Source organism: Archocentrus centrarchus, chromosome 1 (genome assembly GCF_007364275.1).
Source record: "Archocentrus centrarchus isolate MPI-CPG fArcCen1 chromosome 1, fArcCen1, whole genome shotgun sequence".
In the NCBI taxonomy this organism is placed as follows: Eukaryota; Metazoa; Chordata; class Actinopteri; order Cichliformes; family Cichlidae; genus Archocentrus; species Archocentrus centrarchus.
The window spans coordinates 25,472,373-25,494,119 of NC_044346.1; the positions used below are offsets into that span (position 1 = coordinate 25,472,373).

General features: G+C 38.1%; 1 protein-coding gene across 2 annotated transcripts; it reads left to right on the forward strand.

The window, feature by feature from the left end:
• The first annotated feature begins 32 nt into the window (after positions 1-32).
• pik3r6 (phosphoinositide-3-kinase regulatory subunit 6) lies at positions 33-20,859 on the forward strand. Of its 2 annotated transcripts, none has more exons than XM_030735014.1 (21): positions 33-156; positions 9,072-9,156; positions 9,357-9,461; positions 9,971-10,062; positions 10,260-10,328; positions 10,785-10,917; positions 11,247-11,316; positions 11,473-11,671; positions 12,610-12,757; positions 13,796-13,882; positions 14,651-14,894; positions 15,174-15,461; positions 16,346-16,445; positions 16,903-17,025; positions 17,799-17,906; positions 18,043-18,145; positions 18,238-18,302; positions 18,467-18,557; positions 18,663-18,724; positions 18,922-19,028; positions 19,267-20,859. In XM_030735014.1, exons 2-21 carry the CDS (start codon positions 9,108-9,110, stop codon positions 19,421-19,423), a joined length of 2,400 nt encoding a protein of 799 aa, XP_030590874.1. In that variant the 5' UTR covers positions 33-156; positions 9,072-9,107; the 3' UTR covers positions 19,424-20,859. The 2 variants fall into 2 exon arrangements, with proteins under 2 accessions (XP_030590874.1, XP_030590884.1); XM_030735024.1 differs by lacking the exon at positions 33-156 and adding an exon at positions 8,184-8,319.
• The last annotated feature ends 888 nt before the right edge of the window (positions 20,860-21,747 follow it).

Here is a 21,747-nt window from a genome sequence, read left to right on the forward strand (position 1 = left end):
CTGATTGGTTTTCGCACAAGTTGCCGGTGTCGCAGCAGTGGGCGTGGTCAGCTGATCTTGTGCTCCAGATGACTGGAGTAAAGTTCTGCGGAGACCCTGAAATAATACAGTAATTTAAGTTGAGCGAATGAAGCCGGCTGTACAACTCAACTTTAGGTAAGTTTTCCTAAAAGCAAAAATTTCTTTGTGTTACTCAGTGCTGACACGTTTACAGTATAGTTTACTGTATGCCCGCTCGCGGAAAAGTTGGTGTCGACGATCATAAATTGTGGCTAATTTACATCGCTGGTGATAAAAATTTGTATTTGCAAGCAGCTGTGCCTTCCGTTTAACGCGAAACTGTGCATAGCCTTTATGTTTCTATTGCGCCGTCTGTCTTCAGAGAGACGGAGCGATTAAATTTGATGGATGTTTTGTTGTTTAATTTTCATTTCTGGTGTTAACGGTGTTAACGGTGTTTGTGTTTGTGCACTGGTACGCCGGACGGTGCGCTTTGTCAGCAGTATACACTAAGTATGACATGTGGAGATAAGATATGGCAGTGGTTTATTGTAGAGCGCCTGACTGGCATATTTGACCAGAAATTCCGGCGCTATTGCTCATGTCAGCTGTAGTGCCGGGTCCCCCTCTCTCTCTCCCTCTCTCTTTTTAATCCCATCATTTTTTTTTCTATAGGCTCTCTTACGTGCAATTCAGCCTGTTCAAAAACCTCCCCACATCCTGGCTTATGACACGGGAAGACACGGGGGCGGCGGTTTATTTTCCCCGCCTGAGATAATAGCATGATTTTGATATCAGTGCCTGATCTGATTGAACCCCTGACTCTCTGTTTGTCTGTTTGAGTCTAAAAGTACGCCTGCATTTCCTCCAGCTTCCTTGTTTTAGATCTGAGCTTCCAGGCATCACTTTGGGATTAAGTGGATGATGGATAGTTATAGTCTCCGTGGATGCGATCCTTTTTGTTCATAAAAAAGAGAAGCAAATGGCCCATTTGTGGGTAGAGAATCACAGCAGTTATTTTTTTTTCCGGGGGGCACGCAACGTTTGTTTTTTAGAAGATGTCTTGGGCACTGGCTAAGTGAAGTTGCAGCAACATCCAGTTGCGCAAACAGATCTCTAATCTTGTTCAAAATCAGACTTCTGATGTCAACTACTGGGTGAGGTTCTCCAGTGGGAGATGAAGGCTCAGTGATTAAACTGCTTCAGATATTTAGGCTATTACCTCACTGCCTCACTTTTGTTTTGGACGAAGTTCAAGAGGAAATAATATCGATCATACAGCTGCAGGAAAATTAACACATTCTCATAATGTAAATGCACATAATGAGGGAAATTAGTTGCACTCCTTTACGAAGATAACCTTATCAGTGCTGTTGTCAATGTTTTGAGATAGGGCTTGCAAACTCATAAACAATTTCTGGGATGAGACAAGTGCCTGAAGTGATGTAATGTAGCAAAGATGTTCTGGGGCACTGAAAGGATGAGAACAGGTGCACCGTGAGCTACAGAACTGCATTTAAAACTGTTTCATTTCAGCAGTGGAATAGAAGTATATTAAGGATTATTAATCATTAGTTAAAGAATTTACATCACATGCTTATTGTGTAACAATGATAATAAGCACAAACTCCTGCAGCTAGTGGAATTTATGCAGCAAGCACAAACTGTAAAAAAAAAAAAAAAACAACAAAAAAATGTACAAAACAAGACTCACAGGGAGGTGAATGAACACTGTGTAAGACGGTGTGGCGCACCCCATGAGGGTCAATGTCATGTGCTGCCATAGTGGCCTTTCTCCACAAAGGACTCTTAGTTCTTAGAAAATATCAACAATTTAAGGGCAACAATTGGACCCATTTTTGGACATGTATCTTGAAGGCATCTTAACACTACGATAAAAATCTACTTTCATTCAGTAACTCAAAAACTAAAGACGGGAATGCCGATCCACATGAGGGCACTGGCAGGCCTAGAGACAATATGTTGTTGTGGGCTGCTAGGAAATGTTCAGTTGGAATGCTGAAGGCACAGAAAAAAGTACTTTAGACTGCAATACAGAAAATTTATTTCCCATTCATCTCCACTATATCTTCAGGTTGTGTTAACTTGTATGGTTCATCTGAGCATTTGACCATTTCAGCTTAGTCAAAGGCATGATCAATTCAGACTACCGGTTACTTGATGTGTTTTCATGATGTAAGATACCATCATACAAAATACAGTGCACTCTGTATCATTACCAAAAAAAAAGAGAAACCCGAATAAAACAGTGACATTTTAAAGCAAGTAGGAAAAAAATAAACAATCCAATATAAAAGAGAGACTTTATAAAATTAATGAAAATATATTTAATTCTATTTAATACTTTTATAAAAAAAAAAACAAGTCAATATCTTAACTAAATTGTCTCTAGAAGTTACGCTGTTGGACAAAACATTGTCTCACAAGGTCTCACTTTGCACACTTTGCACTTGTTTGCACTTGCACTACAGTTTGTTTGCCACTTTATAGTTTTTTTGGCCCACTGAGTGGATATAACTTTTGGACCTGTTGATAACCCACGCAACTTTTGAATTTTCCCAGAAAACTTGACACATTTAAAATCACAGCCTCGCAGAAAGTTATTATAAAACACCCTTAATTCCACATATAGCAGATACCAAAATACACACAGCCGCAGACTGTCCTCAGTTTGAGACACCGCCCTTTTGTTTGTTCTAAGGCACATTAAAAACAAACGGCAGCACTTCTTGGCATAGTTGTGCGCCTGTGGGCTCCTTGGAAAGAAGTGGCTCCATCGTTGCCAAGTATGAGAAGATCTATTTGTGCTGTTGGGTGACGCATGTGGCACATCCTGTGGTGGTAGCAGTGGGTCACTTTACCCCTAAAGACCTTTTACTGTTTGAAAGTTTACTTCTGTGATTCAGCGTTGCCCAGTTTTGCCCACAGTGGCTGAATAAGATCTGATGTGTGGTTAGACTGGTGATCTTGGGGAACAAACAACGTTTGTTGTTCAGACTTGTGCATTAATATTATTGAATAATAATATTATTGAATAATGCAAAAATAATGTATAAAAATGTATTTAAATGTGTCCATATATATATATATATATATATATATATATATATATATATATATATATATATATATACATATACATATATATATATATACATATATATATATATATATATATATATATATATATAGTGTAAATCCATGTTATGTGCAAATAAAATAGAATACATTTTCTTATTGCATGTCAGGCTAACTTTAGCCACGTATGTCTGAGGTACATTGCACTTGATTAAATAGTTGCATTAACAGCAGGGATACCATCTCATCTGTTTGAAGGACAGGCTTATAGATCTTTAGGAAATCCACCCAGACTAGTTTCTTGAACAGTATGTAAGGGAATCTGTTGTTGCTAAATAAGCAAATAAAATATGTGAAACTGATTTGCTGCTTCTTCCCAATGATGTCTTTGCAAACAAGCATGTCAGAACTACGTGTGAAGATTGAATAGCTGATACAGCTGTCTCTAGAAATAGCTTGTTATCCAGAAGACCAAAAATATAAATCATTAACACTTCTCCACAATGCTCTGGTTGTCTCAGGTCAAAGCTGTACTGTTCTTACAATGCTGCATTTGTTCAGAGCTGTCTGTCCTCAAGAAGAATGAATTTGGAAGTATGACTGAATTTGAACACTATTCTGAAATACTTATGTAACATTAATATTTCATACAAGTTTTACTGTTATATTAATGTTTGAGGAAAAGCAGAAAAAAACATTATAATTAAATTTTAACGCTATTGAACTGCAGAAAAGTTAGTGATTTGTACGTAAATACTTGTGTACATTTGTGTGCATCAGTCAGTGTGAGTTACGTTTTAAGCTCTTTGTATGCAGCATAATATATGTGCTCATGTGTGACGACACAGAATTCTATGCAGTGTAGTATATGGACTTGCTTTCATCATCATTTGTGTTAAATATTGTATTTGTGCAGAGGTTTTTGGTTCCCGCATGTTGCCTAATGCCACATCCTCACACGAACACTAGTGGACCAGCTGACCCACTTCTTGCAGGTATAAGCTCCACAGAAAGAGCCTCACCAGACATACACACACACACACACACACACACACACACACACACGCACACACACACACACACACACACACACACACACACACACACACACACACACACACACACACACACACACACACACACAAACCTTTACAGGAAGCTTCTCTGTCTTGTTTTGTCCAACTTCCTCTTGCCTGATGGATCTAGCATGCTACGGCACACAGCATAAATCGGCACCTGGTGCATGTAGATTCGTGCCTTAACTTTGCACTTGCACCAACTCCTCCCATCAGAAATGTATCTTTCTTTTAGTGTTTTAACTGCTTGCTGCATATTTTGGGCATTATTTTAGAAAATGTTTGCAGACCTTGAGGAGATAATACTTGGGTTGGGCAAGTTTACACACAAACGTGCACATTCAAGCATCTAAGAGGACTTCCGTATATTGTCCATTATGTTGATGCAGGAAATAAATTTGATTGATATCCCCTGTTGCTTATACAAGATCAAATGTCTGTTTTAGGGATATCTTTGCAACTTTTACTTGTGTGGTTTGTGTTTCTACACAATCCTCACAGTGTTTAGTTATCTTTGCATTATTAGAACCATAAAGGACAGACTGTCTTTTGGCTATTGAAAACAGTATTCTGCAGGACTGTTTTGTAGCTCCTGAGGTGATTCGCATGGAGAAGAAAGTATGTTCTTTCTCTCCATATTTTCACTGCATTTTTTTTTCTTTTCCTAAGAAGTGGAAAAAGTCAAGGAACTTAATTATACTGCTTTTACTGTCAGTGATAGCTCACACAATACTGCATTCATTAACGTTTCTACCAGGAAATCCAAAATATGTTGCGCCACACTTGTTTTTCAGGTATCACTTGTTGTCTACATATCAACAAACCTGTGCAGATGCTTTTTTCTTTGTTGTACTCTATCCAATTCAAGACTTGAGAGACGATTAAGCTCATCTGTGTCAAAAGACCTTAAGCAATCCTAGGTTGGGGATTTCCAATCAAGCAAACACACATACTGTATGATCTCAGCCCCCCTCGCATGCATCTAAATACCACCTTTCTCTTGCTCTATGAACGCACTTCCACTCACACAGAGCTGTCAGGCCCTTCCTGTTTTCTGAGATGTCTGCAGTGTGCCTCAGTGTGCTCCTGTTTTGTGTTAAGTAGCGCCATCTGAGCCTTCAGCTGACCACTGCTATATTTATTGATCTCTGCTTGTATAAGAAAGGTGTCGATACTTGTGTTTTGTAACGGAAGCTTAGCTCAGGAACTGAATAACATTAATTGTAAATAGTCAACACTCAGGGGAAATTAGTGTCACCAGCATGAGGCCAGGAAGTAAGAGGCAAGATTGCACCTGTAATAAAATATTAACCAAATTTTTATACCAGTTTTCCGGGTAATTTGTCAGATTTAAAGGCAGGATGCAAATCCAGACCAAAAAAAGCTTTTTTGTTAAGCTGGTAAGAACAAGGCAACAAAAATGGAATGCATAGAAAATGCAAAATTACAGGAAATACGACAAGGCTTGGGAGGTAGGAACGCTGAAAAAAGGACTATTTATACACCTAAGGCTTTGGGAATGAGAAGAAGAATGTGAACGAGATGCAGGGGCCAGTAATGAAGACAATCAACAGACAGTAAGTAAAACCCAAAGAAAGAAATGAGAAAACTAGCTATCGAATAAAACGGGAAATGAGCAACAATAACTGAAACGAGACGCTGAACCAAGAAAGACATTAATGCACAAAGGAGCGTTACCGCAGATCCTTCCTCCCAGCAGCTGTAAGACTTTATAACCATCACTGCTCCCAACAAAAACCACAATAACCTACACAATGTAGAATAATATATAATATACTGTAAATAGTCCGGCCTGTTAAGGTTCAACACACAGGCACATCATGTACATTGTATATAGTGTTATTATTAGTAGTATTAAGGTTAATCTTGTTTGTTGATTTTATATATATATATATATTCTTTTCTTAATAGTGTAAATTATTATAATTTTATTTATATTTATAATAACTGCGGCTGCTGTTACACCCAAATTTCCCCTCTGTGGGACAATAAAGGCTGTTTCTTCTTCTTCTTCTTCTAATTAGTGGGGGAACAAAGAAACATGAGATGTAAAGCACTTTGGTTTTAAATATGTATATATAAATAAAATGTACTTACTTACTTACTAAATCAAAGACTCAACAATGTCACAAGAAGTCAAACTCACAATTGGAAAAATAAAGAAATTTATTCACAAACCCCAAACTTCAAATAAAAGCTATACCAATACACAAAATCCTATTGACAATTTTAGCATTTTAGCTAACAACTATGCAAACATGAAGTGTGTTATAATCTGTGCCAAACTGATCCTGTGATTTACGTACATGGAAAAAAGGGGCTTTTGTAAGATGCACCGTGGTACTGGTGACTTGGTTGTGCAAAAGATGTTATGAATAGTATTTGTGCATATAGTTACTTTTAAATGTCCTACTTTTATATCTCCTGTCTTTGATTCTGTTTTAGCTAAAATACATGAGCGCAATAAATCGTGTCCTAATTCCTGCGTGTTAGGTGACTTTAACTTGACTTTGTTTGGTGATTTTATGTAGTTCAGACACAGACTAGATATTTCCTGGTGTGTGTGTGTTGGTACAATAACACATTTTAGCATTAGATTATTTTTTTGTAAAATAATGACACATTGTGGTACGACAACAGTGAACAAAGATTTCATACAAAATCGTCAGGTTTGTGGCAAAAAACAAACAAACAGTTGAAACAAACCTGAACATCCAAGTTAAATACAAAAAGAGTTTTGTTAGGACATGTAAAATAGTTAATACCCACAGACTTTTATACATATACAATCAAACTGACTATTGTAATGGAAGTTGGTAGGACTACATAAAGCAACTTTCGGTATATCGCTTCAACCATGAAAATTCTTATATTTGATCTTATGTAGGCTTGACGATCTTTTTTTGTTTTTCATTTTAATCTGACACAAGTTAAAAAAAAAAATGTTTTAAATCACCTTTTGCAGTACATTTACTGCAGACTGGGTTTTCCAAGCTACTTATTTAGAAATGCTCTGAATGATATGGTTCATCTACTTTTAAGCCATATTTGAGCTTGAGTTTCTTCTGTCTCTCTCTCACTCTCTCTCTCTCTCTCTCTCTCTCGCTAAATATAGAGCGTTGTCTGCCCACTCATTTGACAGAGAGGAAGTGCTACGTATGTGTCAGCTCCTGTGCGGCATTAATAGTTTCTCTTAGAAAGGCCAAGATAGATTGTATACTTGCACCCTGTGTGAGTGAGAGCCCATGCATGCACTTGACATTTTTCATGCATGCGTGTGTGTGTGTGCATGCTCAACTAGTTTTGTGTCTGCATTTTTTATTTTTTTTTACCATAGAGAAACAGAAAAATAGTATTCTTCTTGTGTATTAAAGGAACCAGTTGCACAGCTGAATATGTAAAAAGAGAGAAGAAAAAAAAAAAGGAGTGAGAGAAAGAAGGGGGAATGTAAAACAGTGAGAAGGAGCCTGATCATACTAGAGGCACCCGGAAACTTGTGGTCAAACAGGCAGCATTCAGCTGCTGAGGCAGCGTTGTTCACTGTTTTTGAAAGCACTGCTTTTCTTAGACGGATCAGCACTAAATCCAGCATACTAAGTCCTTTCATTGTACACATATGGCCGGTGGAATGACCTCAAAATGTATGTGTGTGTGTGTGTGTGTGTGTGTGTGTGTGTGTGCGAGAGAGAGAGAGAGAGAGAGAGAGAGTGAAATGAGAAAACTTAGGAATGCAAGAATGAGAGTAAGTGCCAGGTGTAAGAGTTTAGAAATGTGAGAAAACAAGGGGTGAGTCAGAAGTCTAAAAATAGAAACAAATCCAAACAGTTCAGACAATTCACACACCTGCACAGATACCCCCCCCCCCCCCCCCCCCCCCCGCTGCCACCACACACACCTTCATTCTTCATCACCAGAATTAACTGAGCTCATACTATAACTCTTACCCTCATACAAAAGGAAATGCATTCAGAAATAAATCGTTGTTCTCACTTGCGTGTGATTCACTGTCTCACTCGCACTCAGTCGCTCTGACTCTTTGTCACTTACATGTTAGTACAGCCTGCGTAGCGTGTGAGTCTAGCAGACTTGTAGGATATAGTTGTTTGTCTCTATAAGGAACAGGGTAAGTTTTTGTAATATTATCTCCATTTTACCTTACTGTTAGCAATGGATTTGGATGCTTTATGATCATAGTGTCACCTTGTGTGATACTATGAATATAGGTTTTGACTTTTTTTTTTTAAACTGGTAACTAAAAAATTACCTAACAAGTCTCTACTTGAAAACCATTTTATCTTATTTTTGTTTCTGGGAGTCTTGGTGTATTAGGTTAATTTCTTTTGCTCCGTTTATACAAACGTTTTTTTATTCAGCACTAAGATCTCCTTATTTTTTGCAAAAGTGGTCACGTGAAGATGATTTTAATGATAAGTAAATTCTAGAGAAGAGAGCAAAACATAAGTGTAAATATTCATAGCAATTTGTCTCCATAACAGATCCTTGGAAAGCAGGGTTTATTGCTTATCTCACATATCATTTATGCTGTACATAAAGACTAAACTAAACTAGCCATGGTCACAATGGATGGTTTGTTCTCAGTAAATTTGGGTAAATGTCACAATGGATTTGTGTTATGGGGGCTTGACAGATGACTCATAAACCTCTGTGGGACTTGAAGTCGGCTGTATTATTTATAGGCATTTCTAATGCTTTTGGAGGGTAAGTGTGGAGGTGTGTGTGTGTGTGTGTGTGTGTGTGTGTGGGGGGGGGGGGGGGGGGGGTGGAGTGAGAAGCTGTCTGTCCAAGTAGTGTTTGATCGCAGACGCAAGAGAGCATAAGTGACGCTTATTTTCCATGTCTTCTTCCTGTCTGCAGTTGATGGACGCATGATGTGTGTGAGACAGGACCAACATGGCCCTCTGGGATAGCTCAAATAATATGTGTAGTATGGAGCAAACAGGTACGGAAAACTCACTCAAATAAGCACTCAGTTATAAATATTTACAGGAAAAATGTCTTAATTTGACTGTAATTTATTTGATCATGATTTATACAGAGTTACTGTTAGAATTGTGTCATTTAAGGAATTGTGACACTGTGTTTAATTTCAAACAAAACCATTCAGACTTAAACTCCTAGTGTCTCAACCTTTCTTGTCAGCTGGTGGCTCCCCTACAGTTCCAGAGCCAGAGCTCTACCGTAGCATCCAGGCTGTGCTGCCCAGGGAAACAGACCAGCTACAGCACCCTGACTGTTTCAACAAAGGTAAACAATGATCTCAATCACCTTACCAAAATTATATCAGAGGTATAAAAGATGTTTTTTAAATGCTTTGTCAGTGTTTATTGTTGACTCTGTGTGAATGACATCATTTGATTTTGTCACTGAGACTTAACAAACATTAGAGAATGCGGTTATATTCAAAACTAACTTATTTTTTTCTGTGGCCAAACCTGTTCCAGTTTGTAAACTTTTCCACCCAGAATAGATATTTAGTGACACCAGCTAGTGTTAGCATTAATCACACCATGGAATATTTAGCCACGTCACCAAAATAAAGACTCATTCTGTAAGTAGTCATCAGCAGTCAGCTCTTGGATTTGCGCTGGGGTGGTGAAAAGTCTGACACATTTGATGAGTGTGTTTAGTTCTCCTGAAATTTTGCATGTGTTAAAAGTTTATGCGTGTGTGTGTGTGTGTGTGTGTGTGTGTGTGTGTGTGTGTGTGTGTGTGTGTGTGTGTGTGTGTGTGTGTGTGTGTGTGTGCGCGCGCAGGGATGCTGAGATGGACACTTCATAAGAAGGTTCAAAAGAATCCTGCAAACAGCTTATCTCTGGTGTGGTTACTGATAAAGGAGCTGGAAAAGGTACTTGATCTCTGAAGCAGCACTGCTGATACTCTTAAACAAATACATCACCACAACCTGGCAAACGCTGACTGTAAACAATGGGGGTTCTGAAAGTTTTTTTAGCTTTTCACAGAGAAAGGAATTTACAGAAACTTAAATTTGATTATTTTATAGAAGTATGTGGCACCCTGTCATATGATGCATTTTCTCTGCAGGCTGAGAGATGGGACTCTCGCAAATGCATTATCCCATTGCTCCACACGCTGATGTATGCCATCTTCCAGGTACAGTTTTTCTGCCACATTGGTACTCTGTGAAAAGCTCCCCAAGACCTGCTTATTTGTACTTGTTTTTTTTTTTTAACCAAATTGTTGAACGTAGTTAATTCAGACAATTCTTCTGGTCCATTTGGGGTGCATACTTGGTTCTGTTAAAGTGCATATAGCTAGATAAATATAGTGGACTGACATGTGCTTATTCTTTATATTTATAGTGTTTCATTGGCATACAATTTTAAAAAACAACTTGTGCATTACTTTTAAAGCATGTACTATAATGTAGTGTGTTTCCCCACTGGTAATGTCAGTAGTGCCATGTAGAAGGATTTTATATTTTAATTCCCAGAACATGTTGAAGCCTTTTTCCCTCACATTTTAGCACCATCACTAAACACCATTTGTGACCATAAAATATAAAATTGTAGTTATTTCCCCAACCCATTGTTTATTATTAAATTCCAGACAGCCTACATTCCAGATGAACTCTACAAACGGATTTATGACTTCTGTAAAAGACTCCTGACGTTTCCTCATCCCTACTGCACTGTGGGCCTTAGCTACTCGAGACAGATAAAAACTGAACGCTTCATTCCAGGTATTTTTTTTCTGGTTAAATTTGAAATTTGGGGTGGTAAGAGGCTTGTATATGTTTAAAACCCACTTGTGCAGGCTTGCTTTTATTTAGTTGTAGTTGTTTTATCTTATTTTATATTCTAAAGCAGTTTGTTCTTGAGCCTTACCTGCTTTGACACTTTGACACTTACATTTCACGCTGAAATTACTTATTGTGTACTTTAAATCTTTTTCGAGAGAGCAAAGGTGAAGCACACGTGTTTTTAAAAATATATCTACTAACTGAAATAGAAAAAAAAATGTTGTATGATCATTGCAACCATTGACATTAAATGCTGCTTTAATCTATAGGTCTGATGTACCAGAGGATGGTCATAGCTGAGCAGAGACTAAAAAATGTTCACTATCCCTTTCAGGAGAGGTGAGTTAAGTGTAAATAATGCACTTCTTGACTTAAAGTTTAGTCAAAGCCTATTAGAACTGAATGTTTAAAAAGGGTTTCTATATTTTCTCAAGCCATTACAGTCCATCAGCCTTCTTTTTTCATTCTTTAAGTCTCTCTTTTAAATATCTGCAGGGTTTTTGTTTTAGCTGAACCAGAGGTCTTCTCTGATTCCTTGATGACAGTTGTGTCGGGGGATTTTGAGGTATCAGCTACAGCTTCAGGTCAATTTCTAAATCCTCTTGATCACATGCGCAGTGTGGTCCAACACTCCATACAGGCTGCTTTAGGAGCAGAGCAGTGCCATGGGCCAAAACTCGCTCAAGCCCTCAAGGTCAGTAGACTTTTGTGTTGTTTTGTAGCTTTGTAAAGTTAAATGCGGACATTTTCTGTATGCTGTACTTTGTTTAATAAATTTCAAATTAGACCCTAGCTCAGAATTTACTATTTCCTTTTAACTTTACCATCTAAATCAAATGTGACTCGGCTTTATGTTGCTGAACATGGAATTCATCCAATATTCTTACAAAATTAGCACGCAAGTTTTGGTTTGTTTGAGTAAATGTGACTGACCAGTGCTCAGTTTAATGTGGACAAATAATGCAAGTGGGTTGGACATAATAAACATGAGCTCCACATCCTGACCACATCACGGACCCTTCCCCCACTCACTCAAAAAAAAACCTGTTAGAGAAACCTGTTAGAATGAGTCAATGATTGGTGGAAAAAAGATCAGATGTATGAGTAAACGTACTGCAGAAAAGATGACTAGCTAGCATTACACTAAGGATGCACTCTTAACACATTCTGTAGAAAACCATTCCATTCTTTATTTATTTTTAGCTCGGATGTTTTGAAATAAAAGTTAAGCTATTGTCATAGCCTTGGCATCGGCAGCATCTGTCCCACAACAACTTTAACATTGGTCTTAACAATGTGACCTAGGATGCCCAAACTTGCACCATAGATGCATCTACTAAAACTCTCAGACAAGTTCGAATCTTGGCAAGGAGGTGTTCATTTACTGCATCTGGATTAAAAATTGTCTAAGAGTCACACCAAACATTATGAATGAAGGTCTGTTGTTTCTGAGCTGCATGGTGGAAATATCTCCTGGCACTGGTCCTAATATAGCAGCTCAGCAGAACACACACAAGGGCAGGCATACACACATTTATGACCCCTCACCTCTTTGCTATGAATACATCATCTGTATATGTTTATTTTCCTGTGATCGTGTGTTCAACCAGTTGTTTGTGTGCTTTGCAACAGGACATGGGACAAGACATTGAGCCATATTTTGAGGAAGTGTTGGCGACACTAGAGCAGAGCATGGAAGAGGGCAGCAGAGGGGAGGGGGGAGCTCTGAGGAACCGCCTTCAACAGCTCTACAGCGAGATTGTGACCAATGCCGACTCAGGTAGGATTTCTCTGAAAAGGAAATACAAAACCATGGCTGACCACATCTCTATGTGCCAAAGTTAGTCTGTCTGAGTCATACATGAACTTAAGCATGGACGTAGACATCAGTGAAAGTGGAAGAACTTCGAGAACCACAGTCACATGAGTATGAGGCAGAAGCCAAATGGAAGATGAAAAACCAAGAGGAGATAACATATGCGCATAACTGTACTTTGTTATCTGGGGTACTAACCCTCTTGATGTTAATTGATAAAAACAGTAATTACAGTCTCCATGAAGTGGCCAAATATTGGGGTGTAAAGCACACGCACAATTTTTAGTCTTACCCGCCCTCTTGTAAATGTTTTAAGTATGATATCTGCCTACTTGTTTGACATTTAGAGCTTCTTTTTTAAGTTCCCAGTTTGAGAAATATTGAAACACTAAAGCTCCGGGCTGTTTCACAAAAGTGATTTGCGAGTACTGTTTGTATTCAGATCAAACATGCCTGTGGTGTCACATTTCAAAAGTGATTGTTGTTTGCCAAACGTAGAGATTTGCAAACTGTACTTTGCATCTCACAAATGTGACACGCCATCATCTGGCGTGCCCACAGTATCTCAACATTAAAAGAGCTAAATCTCAGACTAACCAAGCTTTGAACTGTGAACCAGTTTAGCAGTGTTCAGTGTATTTTGCAAACATTATCTGTGATGGACATGTTTTATATAACCACAAAAGGCTGGACACACTGCCTGCTGCTAAGATCAAGCATGACCTTCTATTTAGCTGTTTCCTCCATGGCTAGTGTGTAAAGTCAGCTGTCTGTATTTTTAGTATTTCCGGATATATATTTCCATGGCACTCTTTTCCCTGCTATTATCACATCAGTTTATCTGATGAACCTGCTCCAGCTTCATCACAGCTGGATGACTGAAGCATGGACAGGGGTGTTCACACAGAGGAAGTTGTGGAGGTGGCAAGTGCTTTTTTTATAGTCATTGTGACAGTTTTGGTCTTTCCTCTCTCTGCTTTCCGCTGTGTGTGTGTGTTGCAGCACCATTGTCTGGTGGACCGCTATGTGACTGCCCTCTTCCTAACCCAGAGATGAGCTTCCACCTGTGGACAGAGGATCTGGATATTTGTGAGTGTCTTGTGATGCTGGCGGGATTCTAGAGGATGTTGTTACAAACAGAGACTGGAGTGTAAAAATAAAAACCTGTTTTCTTGTGAAAAAATTCTGTCCAAGTCAAAGGTTCTTTGACTTGAAGTAGCCTCATGAAAGAGTTAGTTCAGATATGATTACTTAGTTTAGTTGCCAAATGGTACTTTTGATTCTCACTTTTTAATATATTTAAAATAAATAAAGTCAAAGTAGATGACATCATTGTAATGTCTATCAGCTTGCAGAATATCTGAGGATAGATCGTTCCTCTCTAATTTGATTTCAGTATATCAGAGCTTAGCCCACTTAATGCAACTTAATGTGTTCACTTCAGTCTGGCACATTAGAGAATAGATTGCTGGAATTTAAATCTGACCCTGTGTAGTCTGAATCATGAAATAATTGCCAGAAAATTCTTTATTGTACTTTCTGACAAATTAAAAAAAGAAAAGAAATTAAATATCAATTTGCATATATGAGTTATATGCATTTGTGTGCTATTTGTTGCTTAAAAATGTATTGTGCAATTTAGGGGTTTAGGGGTTTTCAGGGGGGGACAAAAAAAAATCAGACTGATGATGTAGAGGTTTCATAAAACTCATAAAACTGGGAAAATGTTTGTTGATGATGTTGACATATATTGAAAGGACTAGGCAATGTTCTATACTGTCTGCTCACACAGCTCAGTGTATACTGTAGCTCCATGTGAGTAACATTATCTGAACATTATGTCCAAACTGTTGACAGGGCGAGAGGTGGCCAAGTGGTTGCGATCCAGTTCCATGTCAGACCAGTTCTCCATCATCCAAGAGCAAGAGGACCCTGAGCTGGGTGAATCGCCCACTGAAATGATGCCATGTGACATGACGCGCTTCTCCATTATGTCCAATGACAGTGGTATTGAAAGGGACCTGCCACCCAGCACTGAGCCGTCCCCATCATCATCTCTGGACACTGTCAGCATGAGTGGACCATGGGAACAATGCAAAACGTAAATCTAATCTTTCCTATTTAATAATAATAAAAAAAATTCTCGTAGTTTTGTGTGGTTTAATATGCCAGTCTTGTAACATAATGAAAAACTGCTGTCTATTTTCCAAAGCATGCTGTGAAATTTTGGAGCCACATACTGTATGTGCATATAAATTGCCCCAAAGTCACGCGAAATAAAGTTATACTAACAAATCCTCACAAACAACATTTACTGTCGGAAACATTTATACAGATATTTAAAGCTCATACCTTCTTCTTCTTCTACTTCTTCTCCCAGTGAGCAAGACTCGAAATTGTCAAGGCGTGGAGGCATCAAAATGAAACCAAATGTAAAGGACAGTATGGTGCTGATACAGGAAAATATGGAGGATCAGGCAAGCCTCGGAGGGGCAGGAGGAGGTGGGGGCAGGGGAGGAAGAAGAGGGACCACTTTGCAGAGAAGAGCAGGAAGCAGCATGATGCACAACCCCTTCCCCAAGCAACAGAGACAATTCACTGCCAGGATAGTTGTCATGGGGAGTGATAGGGTGCTGGGCCGCCTGGCTAAAGCCTATTACTTCTTCAGGTGAGGGACTACTCACATCACAAAATGAGTAGACTTTTCGATGAAGATGCACTGAGAATTTTGCTTTGGTGCTTTTAGTATTGCAGCTAGGTTCTTATGAGATATATTGGTTTCAGTTGTTTGCTACTGTAAGGTGTGACACCTCATTTATGATTTTTCTCCTTTTTTGCACTATATTATAGCTGCTTCAGAGACATGGCTTCAAGCCAAGCTAGCAAATTTAACAGTGTGTACAGTACCAGTCGTCCAAACTTTTGACTGGTACTGTACATAGTTGCAGTTGAGAACTATTTCTTGTGGTTTAGAGTTACATGTAATTATGTAGGTTTCTCTTTCTCATGAATTTAGAATTTAGATGGTCAGTGGTTTTTTTTTCTCAGTAAATATAGTATGTTTTCTGGAACATCTTTTTACAAAGAAAAAATAAAGTTAGCGTGAGATATCCAGTTTTTACAACAAGATGACAGAAGGGAAAAGTATTTACTTGTAATGTTAAACATATCTTTGTCGCAATTTAACAATAACCACTTTCTCTTGTTTTTGGAACATATTTTAACTGTGTGACAGTTGTGCAGGTACACTAACAGTTAATAATGAAATGAAGTTATGTCGTCACAGCAATAAGAGGCTACTGTAGATATTGGCATCAAATCTTGGATTAAAACTTTTATTTACTCATATTGTATAAACGTTCACACTCAGATATGGTGAAGAAATGGTGTCTGTCAGTTATTATTATTAATAAGTGTCACTTATTTTACTTTCTTAATGGTCTGTGAATCAAAACAGTACTTCATCTGTTGCAGGTATCAGACTGTATGTTAAAATCCAAACTTGCTGAACATACTTTAAGCTTCTCATGAGTCTGTGGTTTGCCATTGCAGGAAAAGGGAAGCGCGAAGGCTTTTTCTTACTACGAAAGTCAGCCTCCAGTTTTACTACATCCCTGTTTGCAGTGTTCGAAGTCCCATCTCCCCAGTTATTGTAAGGGAATTTCCTCTTGTCAACACACCACTGGTTATTTTGTAAAAGTCAACACACCTCAAAAGATAAAGAAACAAATGGCTTCTGTTTAATCAGATTAGTAGTGAAGATTCCCGTTACAAAGTTGTCATCGTATTTATTTCATGTAGTAGTGGATTGGATTGATGCTGTGTATAAATGTTTAATTTAGCTGCAGTTCAGCGCAACCTGAGAAAAATTTCCTACTTTCCCTTTTTTTTCATGTTAATGAATACAAAACTCCACACTTTATTTCTCATTTGTCTTTGCTAGGATTACTTTTTATTTACTCCTTGGCTGATGTTATTAAGAATTTTCCAACATTTAAGTTACAAACTGTTTTACATGCAAACCTAAAGACTTGTCTTGTGTCTTCACTGCTTTTGATTAGCCAAATTTGAGGTATTTATGGTTCCACTTCCATGTCTGTCGTTTGTAGGAAAACCACCATCAATCCAAAGGGGATTTCTGCACTCTTGGTTCATATTTGAGCAATGTGGACCCATGGTACAACTGCAACATCAAGAGTTTGGGTGGCATGATTCCCAACCTGGCCAAGACGGTATGATAAAACACGTTTAAAAGAAAGTGGCCTTTTTAAAAAGCTTGCCTTTTTAAATAAAGTATAAATAATGTATGATTAAATGAGAGTGGATAATTACTGCAGACAATGGCAGTAAGTGTACTGAGATGCTTGAGGTGAAGCACAGGAAACTGCATTACATGACTTACTGTGAGGAAAACAAATATGTTGATTTCACTGAAACCACAAGCGAAGTAAGCTTGTGTCAAAGACATCTTGACACTGCAGTGTGGGTTCAAACAGGAACTAGAACTACTCTGAAACTGGAAAATTACTGTAAATGAAGCTGAATACAGTAATATATACACATACAAAATACTGTTACAGTTCATTGTTTGATGTGAGTTTTGCATCTGAAAATTCAGAAAAAAAATCTGTTTTGTTGAAGAAAATTCTCAGCATACTCTGGCTAAGATATTTCATTCTTTCTTTTCCTATTAGCTATTAAATCTGGTTTGTAATACAAAGCTGTATATGCTTCATCTTTGGAGGCAGGGATTCATATGGTACATAAGAGCTGAGATAAAATTCAAAATGAAATGCAAACTCTGAAACTGAAAACTTAAAGAAGAGCAGCCTGTGTAAACAGACTCTGTTAAATGGACCTAAATTATTAACCACTGTAGTGTTTCCTGCCATAAGTGCAGGTTTCAGTGGTATCTGTTTCTGATATATCTGGTATGAGATCAAAATTACTTTATTACAATATTGTGTGGTAGTGTTAATCTTATGTGTAAATTTGTCTTCTCTAGCAACAAGCAACCAATGAGAGGCAAAAAGAGCCCTTCGTCTCTGACATCATTTCCTACTATGTCCGTACTGGTCAGCAGCCTGTCTACTTCGCTATCTACTTTGTTAAGGTAGCATTACGGATTTTCTGTGTGGATTTTTTTCTTTCTTCTTTCTGTGAAAGAAAATGAATTTAACAGTCTGCTTGTCAGCGGTGACATTTTTCAAATATAAACTAATTTTTAAAAGTTTCTTCATTTCCATTAGATATCGTTCAACAACATGACAAAGGAGCCTGTGGAGGATGTGTTCCTTACCCATCTGGAGATGGAGTTCCCTGAATTCAAGCATATCGCCGCCTCAGTTAGAGGTAAATTGTGCTTACATGTGTTTTTCCCGGTATTATATGCTTTGCTGTAACTGTGAACATTCAAGTTTAACAACATACCTCTAACCAACAAGGAGATAAACACAAGAAGAGCTCGGGGGAGGGATGCGGCGCTGTTGTCTCAATGAATTACAGAAAGGTACATGGCTTTTGTTTAAGCTTGTTTCCTTACTGGAATACTATCAGTACTAGTCACCCAAAATTTTAACAATTACCAGAAGATGTGCTGAGAAACTTTCCTTTCCTGATTGTATCTGACACTTGCTTGTTTGTGTCTATGTGTGTGTTTCTGTATGTGTCCAGGTGACATTAAGTGGCAGAGACACCGATGAAGGAATTTCAATCAGGATGACAGGCGCACAGATCAATGCCATTCCTTCCAATGAAGCAGAAGGTGCAGTATTTTGTCTGTCTTTCTCAACGATTCGTGCTTTCATTAAAAAAAATAAAAATCTTTTTTTTTTTTTAATTCTGTGTCTTCTTATCCTTTATCTCATAGATCTGAACTGTTTGACACTGATACTGAATGAACCTTCTGTAAAGACAAAAAACAACATTGCAGTAAGTTATGGCAATACCACAAACATGCTCATATATATATGTGTGTGTGTTGTGTGTGTGTGTGTGTGTGTGTGTGTTGTAATTTTGCAGGCTGTTTTCTTGGAATTTAAATGCTTTTTAACAATGAAGTGCTACATTTTATAATTTGTTGTGTATAATGGCAGTAAAGTTTTATTCTATTCTATTCTATTTTACAGGAGTCAAAGATTCGAACAAGCAGCATTAAGGTTCGCACTTTAGAAAGACGATCTTTCACTATTACTCTGGACAGAGATCATCGTAGGACCTACAGAAATGTGCAGAGGTAAGCATCTACGCTCTGTTGTATTGTCTGGGGCTTTTTTTTTTATATCACTGAATAAAGGTCTAAGTGCTGAGTGTTTCACTGGGGAGGAAAAGAAATAGGTGTGATGCTACATTGCTAGAGAGCTCCAGTTGATTTAGGCTTTTTTGGAATCCTACAGTTAATGTTTCAAATTAGGGCCTAATTTGTTTCCGTGTAGTCCAAACTGATGTGTGTTTTGAACATGTTTGTGTTTCAGCATCGAGGTCTATCCCTGTCTGGATCCAGGATACTGCGTCCAGAAGACAATGAGGTCCAAATACAAGTTGGAAGAGGATAGAGATGCTGGACTGAGCAAGTACATGAACAAAGGACTTCCTCTACCAATCAATACATTTGCTGGCATCATCAACTGATGTGATGAAGTGACCCCACAGAGACGCTTGAGAATTAGGACCAACCCATGTTGTGTTTGGGCAGTGGGAATGGTCTTTGTCTCTCTTAAACATCTAATCTGACACGTAAAAAAGAAATCACCTCTGAGTCATGATGAGCTGCTTCTGAAACCAGAGTTTCACTTCTGACAGTCTGAAGTGACTGGCACATGGCCTACAGTACTACGTAAATAGTAAATAACTTTTTTACTGCAGGTTATGATTAAACCTGATAGTGTTCATTCTTTATGAATAACCTGCTGTGCACACTTTAAGGCAGGCATTGAATATATGCCAGCTGGAATAATGCCAAGGAAACAATCTTGTCTCTAAAACTGGAGAGACCAGCAGTGAAGCTAAAGTAAGCAAAAGTATGGGCCTGATTACATGGGTAATTGGATCAACAATCATCTGGTGTAATAAAAACTGGAAACTTTGCTTCAAAAAGCTGTCACTTAGTGGAGCAGATTTGATTTTGTAACAGTTGCTCTATAGACACACTACCTTTTACTGCATCATTGACACAAACATGCACACACGGTATACACAAAGTAATACTGACAAACATGACCTGTCACATTCTGAAATGATTAAATAACTGAAAAACTAGTACGATGACAGCTGACGTTCACTGTTGTTTTTGTCCTGACACAATACCTTTTTATTCATGTACCTGTTACATAATGTGAGCTGTTAGTAAGGTGCTAATGCTGACAGTGGCCTTGGGTTTAGTGTTTGGAAACTTTCTAAAAAAAAAAATGTTTTTTACTAGAATCACACTGTAAAAACTAAAACCATGCGCAATGTCAGGAATTACTACAGAACAAAAACAACACAGCTACTGTCTACCAAACGGAGGTGACAGATTAGGGTTTGCCTGCCTTATAATGTACATGACAAATAGCTAAAGAGTGGGGGACACAAGAAAATGAAAGTTACATACATGCCAGTAAATGTCTCCAATTTACCGAGGTGTGAAAATCACCCTTAGCCTCCATTCACTTATGCACTGTGTTAGGTGAAGCAGAAAAGTTGCACTAAAACTGCAGAAATGTTTATCGTTTTATTTTAGGAACAACATTGTGTGAGATGTGCAACATGTTACTGTGTAATTGTAATTACTGAACATGTCATAATTGTGGAAACGTCCATGGAAACATCCACCTATATCTCTGAGATATAGGTGGATGTTTGAGATCAAACACAATCGTTGGCTCAGTTGTTGCAAAACAGTTGCGTTGCTACAGGTATGATTCTAGGCAGAAAGGTCTCAGCCTCAGGAAATGGAAATGATTATTAGATTTGTGGCAAAAACAGTCAAGTGTGTGTATGTGTGTCAAATAGCCTTGCAGGGTAAAATCACAAGTTTGAAATTCATGATATATTTTGCACATTATTTTTCTTATATGTGATATAAAGTATGAATCAAAATGTAATTGTGTAAATAAATGTAATTGTGTAAAATAAATTTTGTTTTCTAAACAAGTCCTAGATTTTTATAACTCTCACAAGCACAGTTAGGTCCAGAATTTGTTGGACAAAGACAGTAGTTTTGCCTCTGTACACTGTGGATTTAAATCAAACAGTCAAGATGTGAGTGAAGTTCAAACTGGCAGCTTTAATTCAGGGGTTTTAGGACAGTTTTGCATCAACTGTTTAGGAATTGCAGTCATTTTTATAGGCAGACCCCCAGTGCTGAATTTGTACTTATCTTTTCAGTGTAATTTTAAATATGAGATCCAAAGAGATGTCAATGAAAGTGAAGGATGCTATCATTAAAACGGAAATGAAATAAATAAACCAGAGAAATAGAACAAAAACTTTAGGAGTGGTCAAACCCACAACTTGGTGGATTCTTAAAAAGAATGAATCTGAATGATCTGAAGCATACCACATAGTCTGTCAAACATGATGGAGGCAGTGCTATGGTAGGGGCATCTATGGCTGCCACTGGAACCAGGTCACAAGTGTTTACTGATGATGTGACTGCTGATAGAAGCAGCAAGAAGGTTTCTGATGTGTACAAAGCTATGCTCGCTGCTCTGACTCAGCCAAATGCTGCAAAACTAGTCAGACAGCGCTTTACAGGATAAAGACCCAGAACATTCTCCAAAAAGCAACCCAAGACTTTCTCAAGGCAGTAAAATGGGATGTTCTTCAGTTGTCAAGTCCGTCACCTGATTTCAAATTATGGCTCTAACTGTAATTGGCTGCAAATGCCACCAGGTGCCGCTATTTAGTTGCTATCAAGTCTGTCTTTGTATTGACCAGGTATTAACACTGGGATCTCTCAGAAGGCTGCACAC